The sequence below is a fragment of the Herpailurus yagouaroundi genome, unplaced genomic scaffold (genome assembly GCF_014898765.1).
Source record: "Herpailurus yagouaroundi ecotype Mexico unplaced genomic scaffold, PumYag 67569, whole genome shotgun sequence".
In the NCBI taxonomy this organism is placed as follows: Eukaryota; Metazoa; Chordata; class Mammalia; order Carnivora; family Felidae; genus Herpailurus; species Herpailurus yagouaroundi.
Genome location: NW_024420375.1, coordinates 2,462,390 through 2,475,355, shown reverse-complemented (window position 1 = coordinate 2,475,355; position 12,966 = coordinate 2,462,390). Strand labels below are relative to the sequence as shown.

General features: G+C 37.2%; 1 protein-coding gene across 2 annotated transcripts in view; it reads right to left on the bottom strand.

Annotated features, from left to right (window-relative positions):
• Positions 1-12,966, bottom strand: part of KIF4A (kinesin family member 4A) — a 134,888-nt gene that overhangs the window by 46,774 nt on the left and 75,148 nt on the right. For both annotated transcript variants that reach the window (XM_040467790.1, XM_040467789.1), the window contains 5 exons: positions 11,933-12,036; positions 10,762-10,906; positions 9,906-10,016; positions 7,278-7,361; positions 6,595-6,708 (listed from right to left, as the gene is read on the bottom strand). In XM_040467790.1, the coding sequence (XP_040323724.1) occupies positions 6,595-6,708; positions 7,278-7,361; positions 9,906-10,016; positions 10,762-10,906; positions 11,933-12,036 (558 nt within the window). The remainder of the gene's footprint in view (positions 1-6,594; positions 6,709-7,277; positions 7,362-9,905; positions 10,017-10,761; positions 10,907-11,932; positions 12,037-12,966) is intronic.

Genomic DNA, 12,966 nt, shown 5'->3' with positions numbered 1-12,966 from the left:
AGACTCCACCAAAAGTCTGCTAGAACTGATACATGAATTCAGCAAAGTTGCAGGATACAAAATCAATGTACAGAAATCAGTTGCATTCTTATACACTAACAATGAAGTAACAGAAAGACAAATAAAGAAACTGATCCCATTCACAATTGCACCAAGAAGCATAAAATACCTAGGAATAAATCTAACCAAAGATGTAAAGGATCTGTATGCTGAAAACTATAGAAAGCTTATGAAGGTAATTGAAGAAGATTTAAAGAAATGGAAAGACATTCCCTGCTCGTGGATTGGAAGAATAAATATTGTCAAAATGTCAATACTACCCAAAGCTATCTACACATTCAATGCGATCCCAATCAAAATTGCACCAGCATTCTTCTCGAAACTAGAACAAGCAATCCTAAAATTCATATGGAACCACCAAAGGCCCCGAATAGCCAAAGTAATTTTGAAGAAGAAGACCAAAGCAGGAGGCATCACAATCCCAGACTTTAGCCTCTACTACAAAGCTGTCATCATCAAGACAGCATGGTATTGGCACAAAAACAGACACATAGACCAATGGAATAGAATAGAAACCCCAGAACTAGACCCACAAACGTATGGCCAACTAATCTTTGACAAAGCAGGAAAGAACATCCAATGGAAAAAAGACAGTCTCTTTAACAAATGGTGCTGGGAGAACTGGACAGCAACATGCAGAAGGTTGAAACTAGACCACTTTCTCACACCAGTCACAAAAATAAACTCAAAATGGATCAAGGACCTGAATGTGAGACAGGAAACCATCAAAACCTTAGAAGAGAAAGCAGGAAGAGACCTCTCTGACCTCAGCCATAGCAATCTCTTACTCGACACATCCCCAAAGGCAAGGGAATTAAAAGCAAAAGTGAATTACTGGGACCTTATGAAGATAAAAAGCTTCTGCACAGCAAAGGGAACAACCAACAAAACTAAAAGGCAACCAACGGAATGGGAAAAGATATTTGCAAATGACATATCGGACAAAGGGCTAGTATCCAAAATCTATAAAGAGCTCACCAAACTCCACACCCGAAAAACAAATAACCCAGTGAAGAAATGGGCAGTAAACATGAATAGACACTTCTCTAAAGAAGACATCCGGATGGCCAACAGGCACATGAAAAGATGTTCAGCGTCGCTCCTTATCAGGGAAATACAAATCAAAACCACACTCAGGTATCACCTCACGCCAGTCAGAGTGGCCAAAATGAACAAATCAGGAGACTATAGATGCTGGAGAGGATGTGGAGAAACGGAAACCCTCTTGCACTGTTGGTGGGAATGCAAATTGGTGCAGCCGCTCTGGAAAGCAGTGTGGAGGTTCCTCAGAAAATTAAAAATAGACCTACCCTATGACCCAGCAATAGCACTGCTAGGAATTTATCCAAGGGACACAGGAGTACTGATGCATAGGGGCACTTGTACCCCAATGTTCATAGCAGCACTCTCAACAACAGCCAAATTATGGAAAGAGCCTAAATGTCCATCAACTGATGAATGGATAAAGAAATTGTGGTTTATATACACTATGGAATACTACGTGGCAATGAGAAAAAATGAAATATGGCCTTTTGTAGCAACGTGGATGGAACTGGAGAGTGTGATGCTAAGTGAAATAAGCCATACAGAGAAAGACAGATACCATATGGTTTCACTCTTATGTGGATCCTGAGAAACTTAACAGGAACCCATGGGGGAGGGGAAGGAAAAAAAAAAAAAGAGGTTAGAGTGGGAGAGAGCCAAAGCATAAGAGACTGTTGAGAACTGAGAACAAACTAAGGGTTGATGGGGGGTGGGAGGGAGGAGAGGGTGGGTGATGGGTATTGAGGAGGGCACCTTTTGGGATGAGCACTGGGAGTTGTATGGAAACCAATTTGACAATAAATTTCATATATAAATAAACAATAAATAAATAAAAATAAAAAAAAAAAAGAAGACATCCAGATGGCTAACAGACATATGAAAAGATGCTTATCATTACTCATCATCAGGGAAATATAAATCAAATCCATAATGAGATACTACCTCACAGTAGTCAGAATGGCTAAAATTCACAACATAGGAAACAACAGATGTTGGTGAGGATGCTGAGAAAGGGGAATGCTTTTTCACTGTTGGTTGGAATGCAAACTGGTGCAGCCACTCTGGAAAATAGTATGGAGGTTCCTCAAAAAATTAAAAATAGAACTACCCTATGACCCAATAATTACACTACTAGGTATTTATATAAAGGATACAATAATGCTGATTCAAAGGGGTACATGCACCCCAATGTTTATAGCAGCACTATCAATAATAGCCAAATTATGGAAAGAGCCCGAATATCCATCAACTGATGAATGTATAAAGGAGATATGGTGTATATATATACAATGGAATACTACTTGGTGATCAAAAGGAATGAAATCTTGCCATTTGCAACAACGTGGATGGAACTAGAGGGTATTATGCTAAGCAAAATAAGTCAGGCAAAAAAAGACAAATATATGATTTTGCTCATATGTGGAGTAAAAGAAACACAACAGATGAACATAGGGCAAGGGAAGGAAAAAAAGATAAAAACAGAGAGGGAGGAAAACTATAAGAGACTCTTAAATACAGAGAACAAACTGAGGGTTACTGGAGGGGAGGTGGGTGGTAGGATGGGCTAAATGGTGATGGGCATTAAGGAGGGCACTTGTTGAGATAAGCACTGGGTGTTATATGTAAGTGATGAATCACTGGGTTCTACTCCTGAAACCAATACTATACTGCATGTTAACTAACTTGAATTAAAATAAATAAAAAAAAAATAACGTGACAAAATTTATATGTTCTGACAATGAAAACTTACAACAAACTAAGAATACATAAGAACTTCCTCAGTCTGATAAAGGGTATCTATGAAAAACTTAAGGTAATGTCATGCTTAATGGTGAAAGACTGAATCCTTTCCCCAAGATCAGGAAAAATAGAATGGTTTCTACTATCAACACTCCTATTCAACATCATCCTGAAGGTCCAAGCTGATGTAATAGAGGAAGTAAGAGAAATAAAAGACATACCGATTAGAAAGGAAGAGATAAAACTGTATTTACAGATGGCATGACTGCCCATGTAGAAAATCCCAAAGAACCTACAAAATAGCTACTAAACTAATAAAGTCAGAAGACAGAAGTTAATATACAAAAATTAATTGTATACCAGCAATGAACAACTGGATAAACAACTTGGAAGTTTCTTATAAAGTTAAACACATACTTAACATATGACCTATAGCAATCCTAGGTATTTACCCAAGTGAAATGTTTATCTATGTTTACACAGAAACCTGTATGTAAATGTTTTTATAGCAGCTTTATTCATAATCACCAAAAACTGGAAAAAATTCTGCAAGATATCCTTTAATAGGTGAACAGATAAACTGTGGGTCACCCATACAATGGAATACAAGTTGGCCAAAAAAAGAAAAAAAAAAGGCAGAAACTACTGATACAAGCAATAACATAAATGAGTCTGAAACACGTTATGCTAAATGAAAGAAGCCATACTGTATGTTTCTATTTATATGACACTGATGCAAAAGGAAAACAATAATAACAGAATACACATCAGTGTTTGCCAAGTGCTAGGGATGTGGGAGGAGCTGACTACAAAGGGGGTGAGGAATTTGGGAGGATAATAGAATTATTCTATACCTTGACTGTGATGGTGGTTATACAACTGTATGTGTCATCAAAACTCTTGGAACTGTACACTAAAAAAGGTAAATCTTACTGTATGTCAGATATGCCTTAATAAAGTTGAAAAAAAATCAATGTCACTTGCCATACTAACAGAATAAAAACAATAAGATCATCTCAATAGGATTCGGAAAAGATTTTTGAATGTATGTTCATGATATAAACTTTCAGGAAACTTGGGATAGACAGGAACTTCTTCAACCTGATAAAGGACATATACAAAAACCTACAGCTAATATCACACTTACTGGTGAATCTTTCCCTAAGATTGTGAACAAAGCAAGGATATCCCTTTTCACCTACTCTATTCAGTATTTTACTGGGGGTTCTAATAAGTACAATATGACAAGGTCAAGTTAAAAAAAAGAGGCGTACAGAGCAGATAAGTAAATAAAACTGTTCCCATTTGCAGATGACATGATTGTCTATGTAGACTCTATAAGCTATAAAGAATCTAAAAAGCTATAAGAACCAACAAATATATGCAAACAATTGTAAATTGAAATTAAAAAACACTTCCAATATCATAAAAATATGAAATACTAAGGAATATATTTGACAAAAGATGTACAACACTCGTATACTGAAAATTAAAACACAACGGAGAGAAATTAAAGTTTTAAATAAATGGAGAGATGCACTGAGTCATAAAACACTTAATATTGGTAAGATGTAAATTCTCCTCAAATTTACGTATAGATTCTGTGCAGTCCTAATCAAACTCCCAGCAGACTTTTTTGTAGAAAATGACAAGCTTATTCTAAAATTTATATGAAAATGCACAGAACCTACTTTTCCCAAAACAATTTTGAAAAAGAATAACAACTTTGGAGAGCTTATACTACCTGATGTCAGAACTTATTATAAAGCTAGTATAATCAAAACATGTTGGTACTGGCATAAAGATAGACATGTACATCAATGGAGTAGAATCTAGAAAATGACTTATGGACAATTGATTTTCACAAAGGTGCCAAGTCAGAATGAATCAATCATAGACTTAAATGTAAAGCTTAAAACTAAATTCTAGAAGATAACTTAGAGGGAAATCTTAGTGACCTTGGTTTGGCAAAGATGTCTCTCTTTTTTAATTGTTTTTAATATTCATTTATTTTTGAGAGAGAGAGCACAAGCAGAGGAGAGGGAGAGAGAGAGAGGGAGACACAGGATCTGAGGCAGGTTCCAGGCTCTGAGCTGTCAGCACAGAGCCCAATGTGGGGCTTGAACTCACGAACCATGAGATTATGACCTGAGCCAAAGTCAGACGCTTAACTGACTGAGCCACCCAGGTGCCCCTGGTTTGGCAAAGATTTCTTAAACAGGACATGAAACCCATTAAACATAAAAGAAAAAAATGTCAATAAATTGGATGGCATCAAAATTATAAAGGCTTGCTCTTCAAAAGACATTGTTAAAAAAGGGAAAGGCAAAAAAAGGGAAAGGCAAGTCACAGACCAGGAGGAAATTTTTAAAAAACATAAAAGTCCTTTGTTGGATGTATCTAGCATATATAAAGAATTTTAACTGAAAAGTGAGAAAAAAGACAACCCAGTGAAAAAATGGGGATGATCTGAACATATATTTCAGAAAACATACATATGGCAAATAAGCACATAAAAAGATGCTCAACATCATTAGTCATAAGGGAAATGAAAACTAAACCCACAATGAGGTACCACTACCCCTTCACTAGACCACCTAAGGTTTAAAAGACTGACCATACTCAATATTGGTGAGAATGTACAGCAACAAGAACACTCATAAATTGCTAGTAGAAAGTTATACCACTTTGGAAAACAATTTGGCAGTTGCTTAAAAGTTAAAATGTACACCTACCATAGGAGACAACCAGCCAGCCCACTCCTAGGTTATCTCCCCAAAAGAAATAAAACATATATCCACACAAAGACTTGTACACAAATGTTCAGTACACTATTTGTAATAGTGAAAAACTGGAAACAACACAAAATGTCCATCAACAGGTGAATGGATAAACATATTGTGGTATACAACAGGAGGCCATTCAGCAATAAAAAGGAAAGAGGTATTGATACACACAGCCACATGGATGAACCTTGAAATACTTACACTGAGTGAAACCCAGAAAAAGAAAATATACTGTATGATTCAATTTTTGTAAAATTCTAGAAAATAAAAAACGAGTCTATAGTGACAGCAGATTAATGGTTGCTTGGAGATAGGGAGGTAGAGGGGTGAACTAGGGAGAGGAGAAAGGGTTTACAAAGGGGAACAAAATTAAGTTTTTGTCATGATGGACACTGACATTATCTTGATTGTGGTGAGGATTTCATGAGTGTATATCTGTGTCAAAGCTTACTAAATTGTACATTTTAAATATATACAATTTATTGTGGGCCAATCATACCTCAATGAAAATGTAAAAAAATTAACTGACCTTCAATAGAGGCAGTGATGGAAAGGGTTCTCTACTCTTAATTTTTTTTTACCTTTTATTTTTGAGAGACAGAGAGAGAGCACGAGCAGGGGAGGGACATAGAGAGAAAGGAGACACAGAATCCGAAGCAGGCTCCAGGCTCTGAGCTGTCAGCACAGAGCCTGACACAGGGCTCGAGCTCACAAACTGTGAGATCATGACTTGAGCTGAAGTCCGATACTTAACTGACTGAGCTACCCAGGTGCCCTAGGGTTCTCTACTCTTGGTCTTTCACATTTGTTCAAAGATATTCAAAGGTATCATTAGGAAATCAGGCTTTCAGGTAGAAGAACTTCATATTTTGAAGTGTTTAATTCTAAACAAAAAGGAAGCTATTTTCCATTTTTTCCTATCCCCAATGTAGACAAGAGAAATGACAGTTCAAGCTGCCCATACCTTCACTCGAGCTGCGGTGCCTTCCATTCCACGGCTCTGAGTCTCTTTCCGCTTATCTGCAACCTCCCGTTGTTTTTGGAGAGCATCCTTGAGACGCTTGTTGGCAGCAGCTGCCTAAATAAAAACAGCTCATAGTAATGTTGAATTGAGGGTTAAAAAAAACCATTTTAATTTCCAGCATATTAGTAAAGAAAAATGAAAAAAATCTTTTAAAAATATTTATTTATTTTGAGAGAGAGTGAGCAAGCACAACCGGGGGAGGGGGGGAGGCAGAGAAAGAAGGAGAGACAGAATCCCAAGCAGACAGCGCAGAGCCCAATGCAGGGCTTGAACTAACAAACTGTGAGATCATGACCTGAGTCGTAATGTGTGACCCAAGGTACACATTTCAAAGTACCACAGACTGAAAGTGTCTGGAAATGTCACAAATTACTCTGTATTTCGTTTGGAAAGAAGCAAGCCCAATTGGGGGAAAAATCCTTATCCGAATGGTACCATTTTCTTCAGATTTTTATCTGCGCACAGTTTGTGACATATAAACAGGGATTAAGACTTAGGAATTGCTGGTCAAGATTGATATCCCTGGTTTCTCAGGACACTGGCTCATTTAAGGGATATTACTATGTCAGCATTTAAGCCTAAAGGTGACAGTACACCTGACCTAGCAGATTGGGTTTTCTTACCTCCTCAGTTTTACGTCTGAGCACATTAGACTGTTTCTGGAAGTTTCTTTCAAGTTTGAGCAGTTCATATTGCCTCTTACGGTCCTGAGAAGAAAAAAGTCAGACTTTTAATTGCTATTCAGCTAGCTGACATAAAACCTTATAATGTAACTAAAGAGTCTTTCAGTATAACAGTCAGTATGGAAAACAGGATTTAATTTTCCTCAAAAAATTAAAAATAGAACTACCATACGATCCAGCACAATCTCACTACTGGGTGAGATTTCAAAGGAAATGAAATCAGTATCTTGAAGATATATTTGTATGCTCATATTCATTGCAGCATTATTCATAGTAACCAAGATATGGAAATAACCTAAGTGTTGACAGATGAATGGATAAAGAAAATGTGGTATATGTATACAATGGAATATTATTCAGTCACAAACAAAAAGGAAATCTCACTATTTGCAACAACATGGATGAACCTAAAGGTCATTATGTAATTGAAATAAACCAGACATGAGAAGGATGAATACTGTATGATCTCACTTATATGTGGAATCTAAAAAAAGTCAGACTCATAGAACTAGAGAGTAATGGTGGTTACCAGGAACTGGGGGTGGGGAAAACATGGAAAGGTTGGTCAAAGAGTACAAACTTTTGGTTATAAAAATGAGTAAGTTCTGGGGATCTATATATAATAGTGACTATAGTTAATAATACTGTATTGTATAATTGAAATCTGCTAAGGAATAGATCTTAAGTGTTCTCTTTACACTGAAAAAAATAGGTAACTATGTGAGGTGATGGATGTGTTGCCAATGGGAAATGTGACCTCTCCAAATTTATTCTTCTGAGATTGTTACGACTATGCTGGGTCACCTCCATTTCAATATGAATTTTAGGATCAGCATGTGAATATTTGCAAATAAGCCAGTTGGAATTTTGATTGAGATTATACTGAATCTGAGATCAATCTGGGGAGCATTCCATCTTAAGTATATTAAATCTTCCCATTCATGAACATGGGTTATATTTCCATTTATTTTGATATTTAATTAATTCAAAGATGTTTTATAGTTTTTAGTGTATAAGTTTTATACTTGTTAAGTTCATTCCTAAGCATTTTATTCTTATTGATGTTACTATAAATGGAATTATTTTCTTCATTTTCAAATTGGTTTCTAGTGTAAAGAAATACAACCGGCTTTTGTACATTGACGAAATGTACAAATGCCTCGAACCTTGCTGAACTCATGTATTAGTTTTACCAGTTTTTGTAGTAGATCCTCTAGCATTTTATACATACAATATAAGATCATGTCATCTGCTAACAGGGAGATTTTTGCTTCTTCCTTTCCAATCTGGATGCCTTTTATATATTTTTCTTGCTTAAGTGCCCTGGCCAGAACCTCCAGGACAATATGGAATAAAAGCAATGAGAGTGGATATTCTTGTCTTGTTCCTGATCTTAGGGGGAAAGTATCCTGTCTTTCCCCATTAAGTATGATGTTAACTGTGGGATTTTCGTAAATGCCCTTTATCAGGTTGAGAAGTTTCCTTTTACTCCTAGTTTCTTGAGTGTTTTTTATTATGAAAGGGTGATGGATTTTGTCAAATATGTTTTCTATGTCTATTGAGATAATCATGTGGTTCTTATTCTTTATTTTACTGATATGGTGTAATACATTAATTGATTTTCAGATCTTAAGGAAGGCTTGCATTTTTTCAGATGAACCTTACTTGGTCATGGTGTATCATTCTTTTTATATGTTGCTGGATTCAGTTTGTTGATTTTGGAGATTTTCACATCTATATTCTACAGTTTTCTTGGGATGTCTTGTTTTGATGTCAAGGAAATACTCATAGAATGAGCTGGGAAATGTTTCCTTTGCTTCTGTTTTTTGGAATAGTTTCCAAAAATTTGGTATTATTTCCTCTTTAATTTTTTTAATTACAAATTTTTTAATGTTTATTTCTTTTTGAGAGAGAGAGTGAGCGAGCAGGGGAGGGATATAGAGAGAGAGAGACACAGAATCTGAAGCAGGCTCCAGGCTCTGAGCTGTCAGTACAGAGCCTAATGCTGAACACTTCTGTTCATCTGCTAGCTTTGGGTTTAGTTTGCTTTTTTTCCCCAGTGTCTTAAAGTGGAAGGCTTTTTTTTCCCCAGTGTCTTAAAGTGGAAGTCTAGGTTATTGATTTGAGATATTTCTTCATTTTTTAAAAATGTTTACTTATTTTGAGAGTGATAGTGCAAGCAAGGGAGGGGCAGAGGGAGAAGGGGAGAGAGAATACCAAGCAGGCTCTGCACTGTCAGCACAGGGGCTTGATCTCACAAACCATGAGATCATGACCTGAGCCGAAATTAAGAGACAGACACTTAACGGACTGAGCCTCCCAGATGCCCCTCACCTTCCCCTTTAGATAAGACATTCTTCTAGGTGAGAGCTCATATAATACTCATCTATTTTCCATGGTATCTAGCAGATAGTACCTTGCATGTAGTAGATGCTTAAGAAATAGCTGCTAAATTCATGAATGTGTCACATTTTTGGAAATAACTAGTTGTTTGAAGAGAGGCTTTAATGCTAGTCAGCCCCGAGAAGGCTTTGTTAGGTAGGCCTTTGAGAAGCTGTAGTTACTTACTCGTTCTTTTAACTGGATTACTTCTTTGTCTTTTTGTTGTTTCCATTGTCTAAACTTCTCAGCATCCTCTTTCATCTGACGCATCAACTGTACCCGCTGGTTTTTCATCACCTGTAAAAACAAAAACCAATACAATTATTAGTCATCTGCACTTATTCTAGGCTGATGTGCAGATGGATAGACTAACTATTAAGAAGAGAGAAAACCCAGAGCTAAGCTGAGAAGGCTGCCAACAGATTTTCTGATTAGGCTTGCAATACCCCTTGCTATGCTTGGGTTTCCAAGTATAGACTACACAGATGAACATGTTGAAGAAATTTTTTAAAAATGTACCGACAGCTAAATTCAACCCTAAATTCATTGTACATAAATGAAATTTCAGGGAAATATCTACTAAGCCCCAAGGACAAATCCACCTAGCAATCACTGTATTCTAAAGGTTTCCGTATAAGTGGCCTGTTCACTCCACTTTGCAGATGTCAGAAGTTGAACATTCAATATCTGAAAATATTCTCCAGGTGTCTTGTCAGTTTGCAACTAGTTTATGAAATCCTTCTACATAATCATGGAAGGTGGTTAGGATATCACCACAAAATACTAAGGTATCTTTCTCCTTTGGTTTCAGGGAATCTAACATTAAACTCTGAATGTTAAAGCAGGGTTTCATTGTTCAGACTCTAGATGACTACCAGCACAATGTCCTGTAAAAGGGGCATTTGTGGAGATTCACACACTTGCAGATGATGGCCCTGCCTGCTACTTTCTCACCTGACAATGCCTCCGTAGTATAATTCTAAATGGAACACCTAGGTTTATAAGTTTTAATGAAACAAACCCAAGGATGAGCATTTATTACCCGTATCTCCTGGTTCAGTTTGGAAACGGTATGCTCTGTGGATTCTTTCAGCTTCAGAAGTTTGGACTGTTCATTGAGTTTCTTCTTCAGATCAGCTATTTGACCCTCTAGCTCCTGGAGACGTTTACGGCGGCGCTCACTCAACCTAAAAACAGACACTATAGGAATGAAGACTAGCAGCAGCAAAGCCTGACTTCAAAAGACATAGACTCCCAGGTTCACAATCCTGATATATATAAAATAGGTGACCAGTTGCATAGTCATCTTCAAATAATGAATACCACCCAAACAACCAAAACTGTCTCAATAATGGGAGCTCAATACGAAGAGTAAAACAATAAATTTTTTGAGGATATAACAATGAAATTGCCTCAATACTTCATTCCCTACTACTAGGTTAAAAGGATGGTTCTTTGAAGATATTTCACTTTAGTTTAGCTGTAAAGGAATAATTTTGGTGATTATTACACTAGTCTGAGATAGAAAGTAAACATTCAGCATAATATTTAAGAAGATGAACTTTAGGGGAGCCTGGGTGGCTCAGTCTGTTAAATGTCCGACTTTGGCTCAGGTCATGCTCTCATGGCTCGTGAGTTTGAGTCCCACATAGGGCTCTCTGCTGACAGAGTGGAGCCTGCTTCGGATTCTGTGTCTCCGTCTCTCTCTGCCCCTCCCCTGCTTGCGCTCTGTCTCTCCCAATCTCTCTCAAAAATAAACATTAAAATTTTTTTTAAAGAACATGAACTTTAGACTCAAAGGAGATATAATAGAGTCATAGACTAAAACATAAGGTAGAATAGCCAATAAGGCAGAGGTCTGAGGAAAAGCAGAATATTCTGGTTATCTGCCTTAGTTTTATTCTTAACTGAGGGATGGCTAGATTGGTTTTTCATTTACTAGCCTGGACATTAATTCTATTCACAAGCTAATTTACAGTCTGTACAGGGACAAAGAAACTGTAGCTGTGTGGTAGGTCTGATAATCTTTCAAAATCCAGCTCAAATGCTAACTTCTTATAAGGTCTTCCTTGATCATGCCAGTCTAAACTGATACCACAATTAGGTATAAATCCTGTGGGGGCAGGAAATGGCTCTTTTACTTCTCTATTTCATTTATAACTTCCTCACACACAGTAGGGACTTGAAATAATATTTATTGGATTTATTCTTACTTGGCTTGGTTGACATCCTTCTTTGTTGTCTGAAGTTCAAGAACCAATTCTTCTTTTTCCTTCTGCAGATTGATGACTTCCAACTCTAGATTTTTTATGTTATCCTAGAAATGTTATGGGTCAGAGAGAAAAAAAGCATTGAAAGGCACAAAAGAAAATTTACTTTAAAAAAAAAAAAAGAAGGGCCACCTGGGTGGTTCAGTTGGTTAAGTGTCCAACTTCGGCTCAGGTCATGATCTCGTGGTTTGTGAGTTTGAGCCCCACGTGGGGCTCTCTGCTGTCAGTGCAGAGCCAGCTTTGGATCTTCTGTCTCCCTCTCTCTCTGCCCCTCCCCCACTTTCTCTCTCAAAAATAAGCAATTAAAAAAATAATAAATGAAAAAAGAAAATCAACATTCCACATCTTAAGGAACTATGTGTTCAATTTTACCACTTCAATTACAAACTAAAAACATCAGTCTGTCCTTGATTTAAGGAGATGAAAGTTACACCTAGTGGAAAAAGTATAAACTTGGAATCCAAAAGTTTGAACATTGAGTCCAGCACTTAATATCTAAATGTCTTAACAAAAGTCATTTCCTCTCTTTTTAGCCTTAGTTTCAACGCATAGGAGAGTTCATATAGCAGGCCTGAGATTGCTGTTCTTAAAAAGTATTGCTTGCAAGATTGGCCCTTGGCTCAGGTGTGTGAACTTGGTAGGGTTCTCACCCTTTTGATAAGAATGGCTCATTATGCCAAGAAACAGACTCTTTTTTTAAAGTTTATTTAATTATTTTGAGAGAGGGAGAGAGAATATCCCACGCAGGCTCCGTACTGTCAGTGTGGAGCCCAACACAGGGCTTGAACCAACAAACTGTGAGATCATGACCTGAGCCGAAATCAAGAGTCCAACTCTTAACCGACTGAGCCACCCAGGTACCCCAACAGACTCTTAACTATAGAGCACAAACTGATGGTTACCAGAGGGGAGGTGGCTGGGGTGAAATGGGTGATGGGGATTAAGGAGTGCCCTTGTGATGAGCACTGGGTGATGTA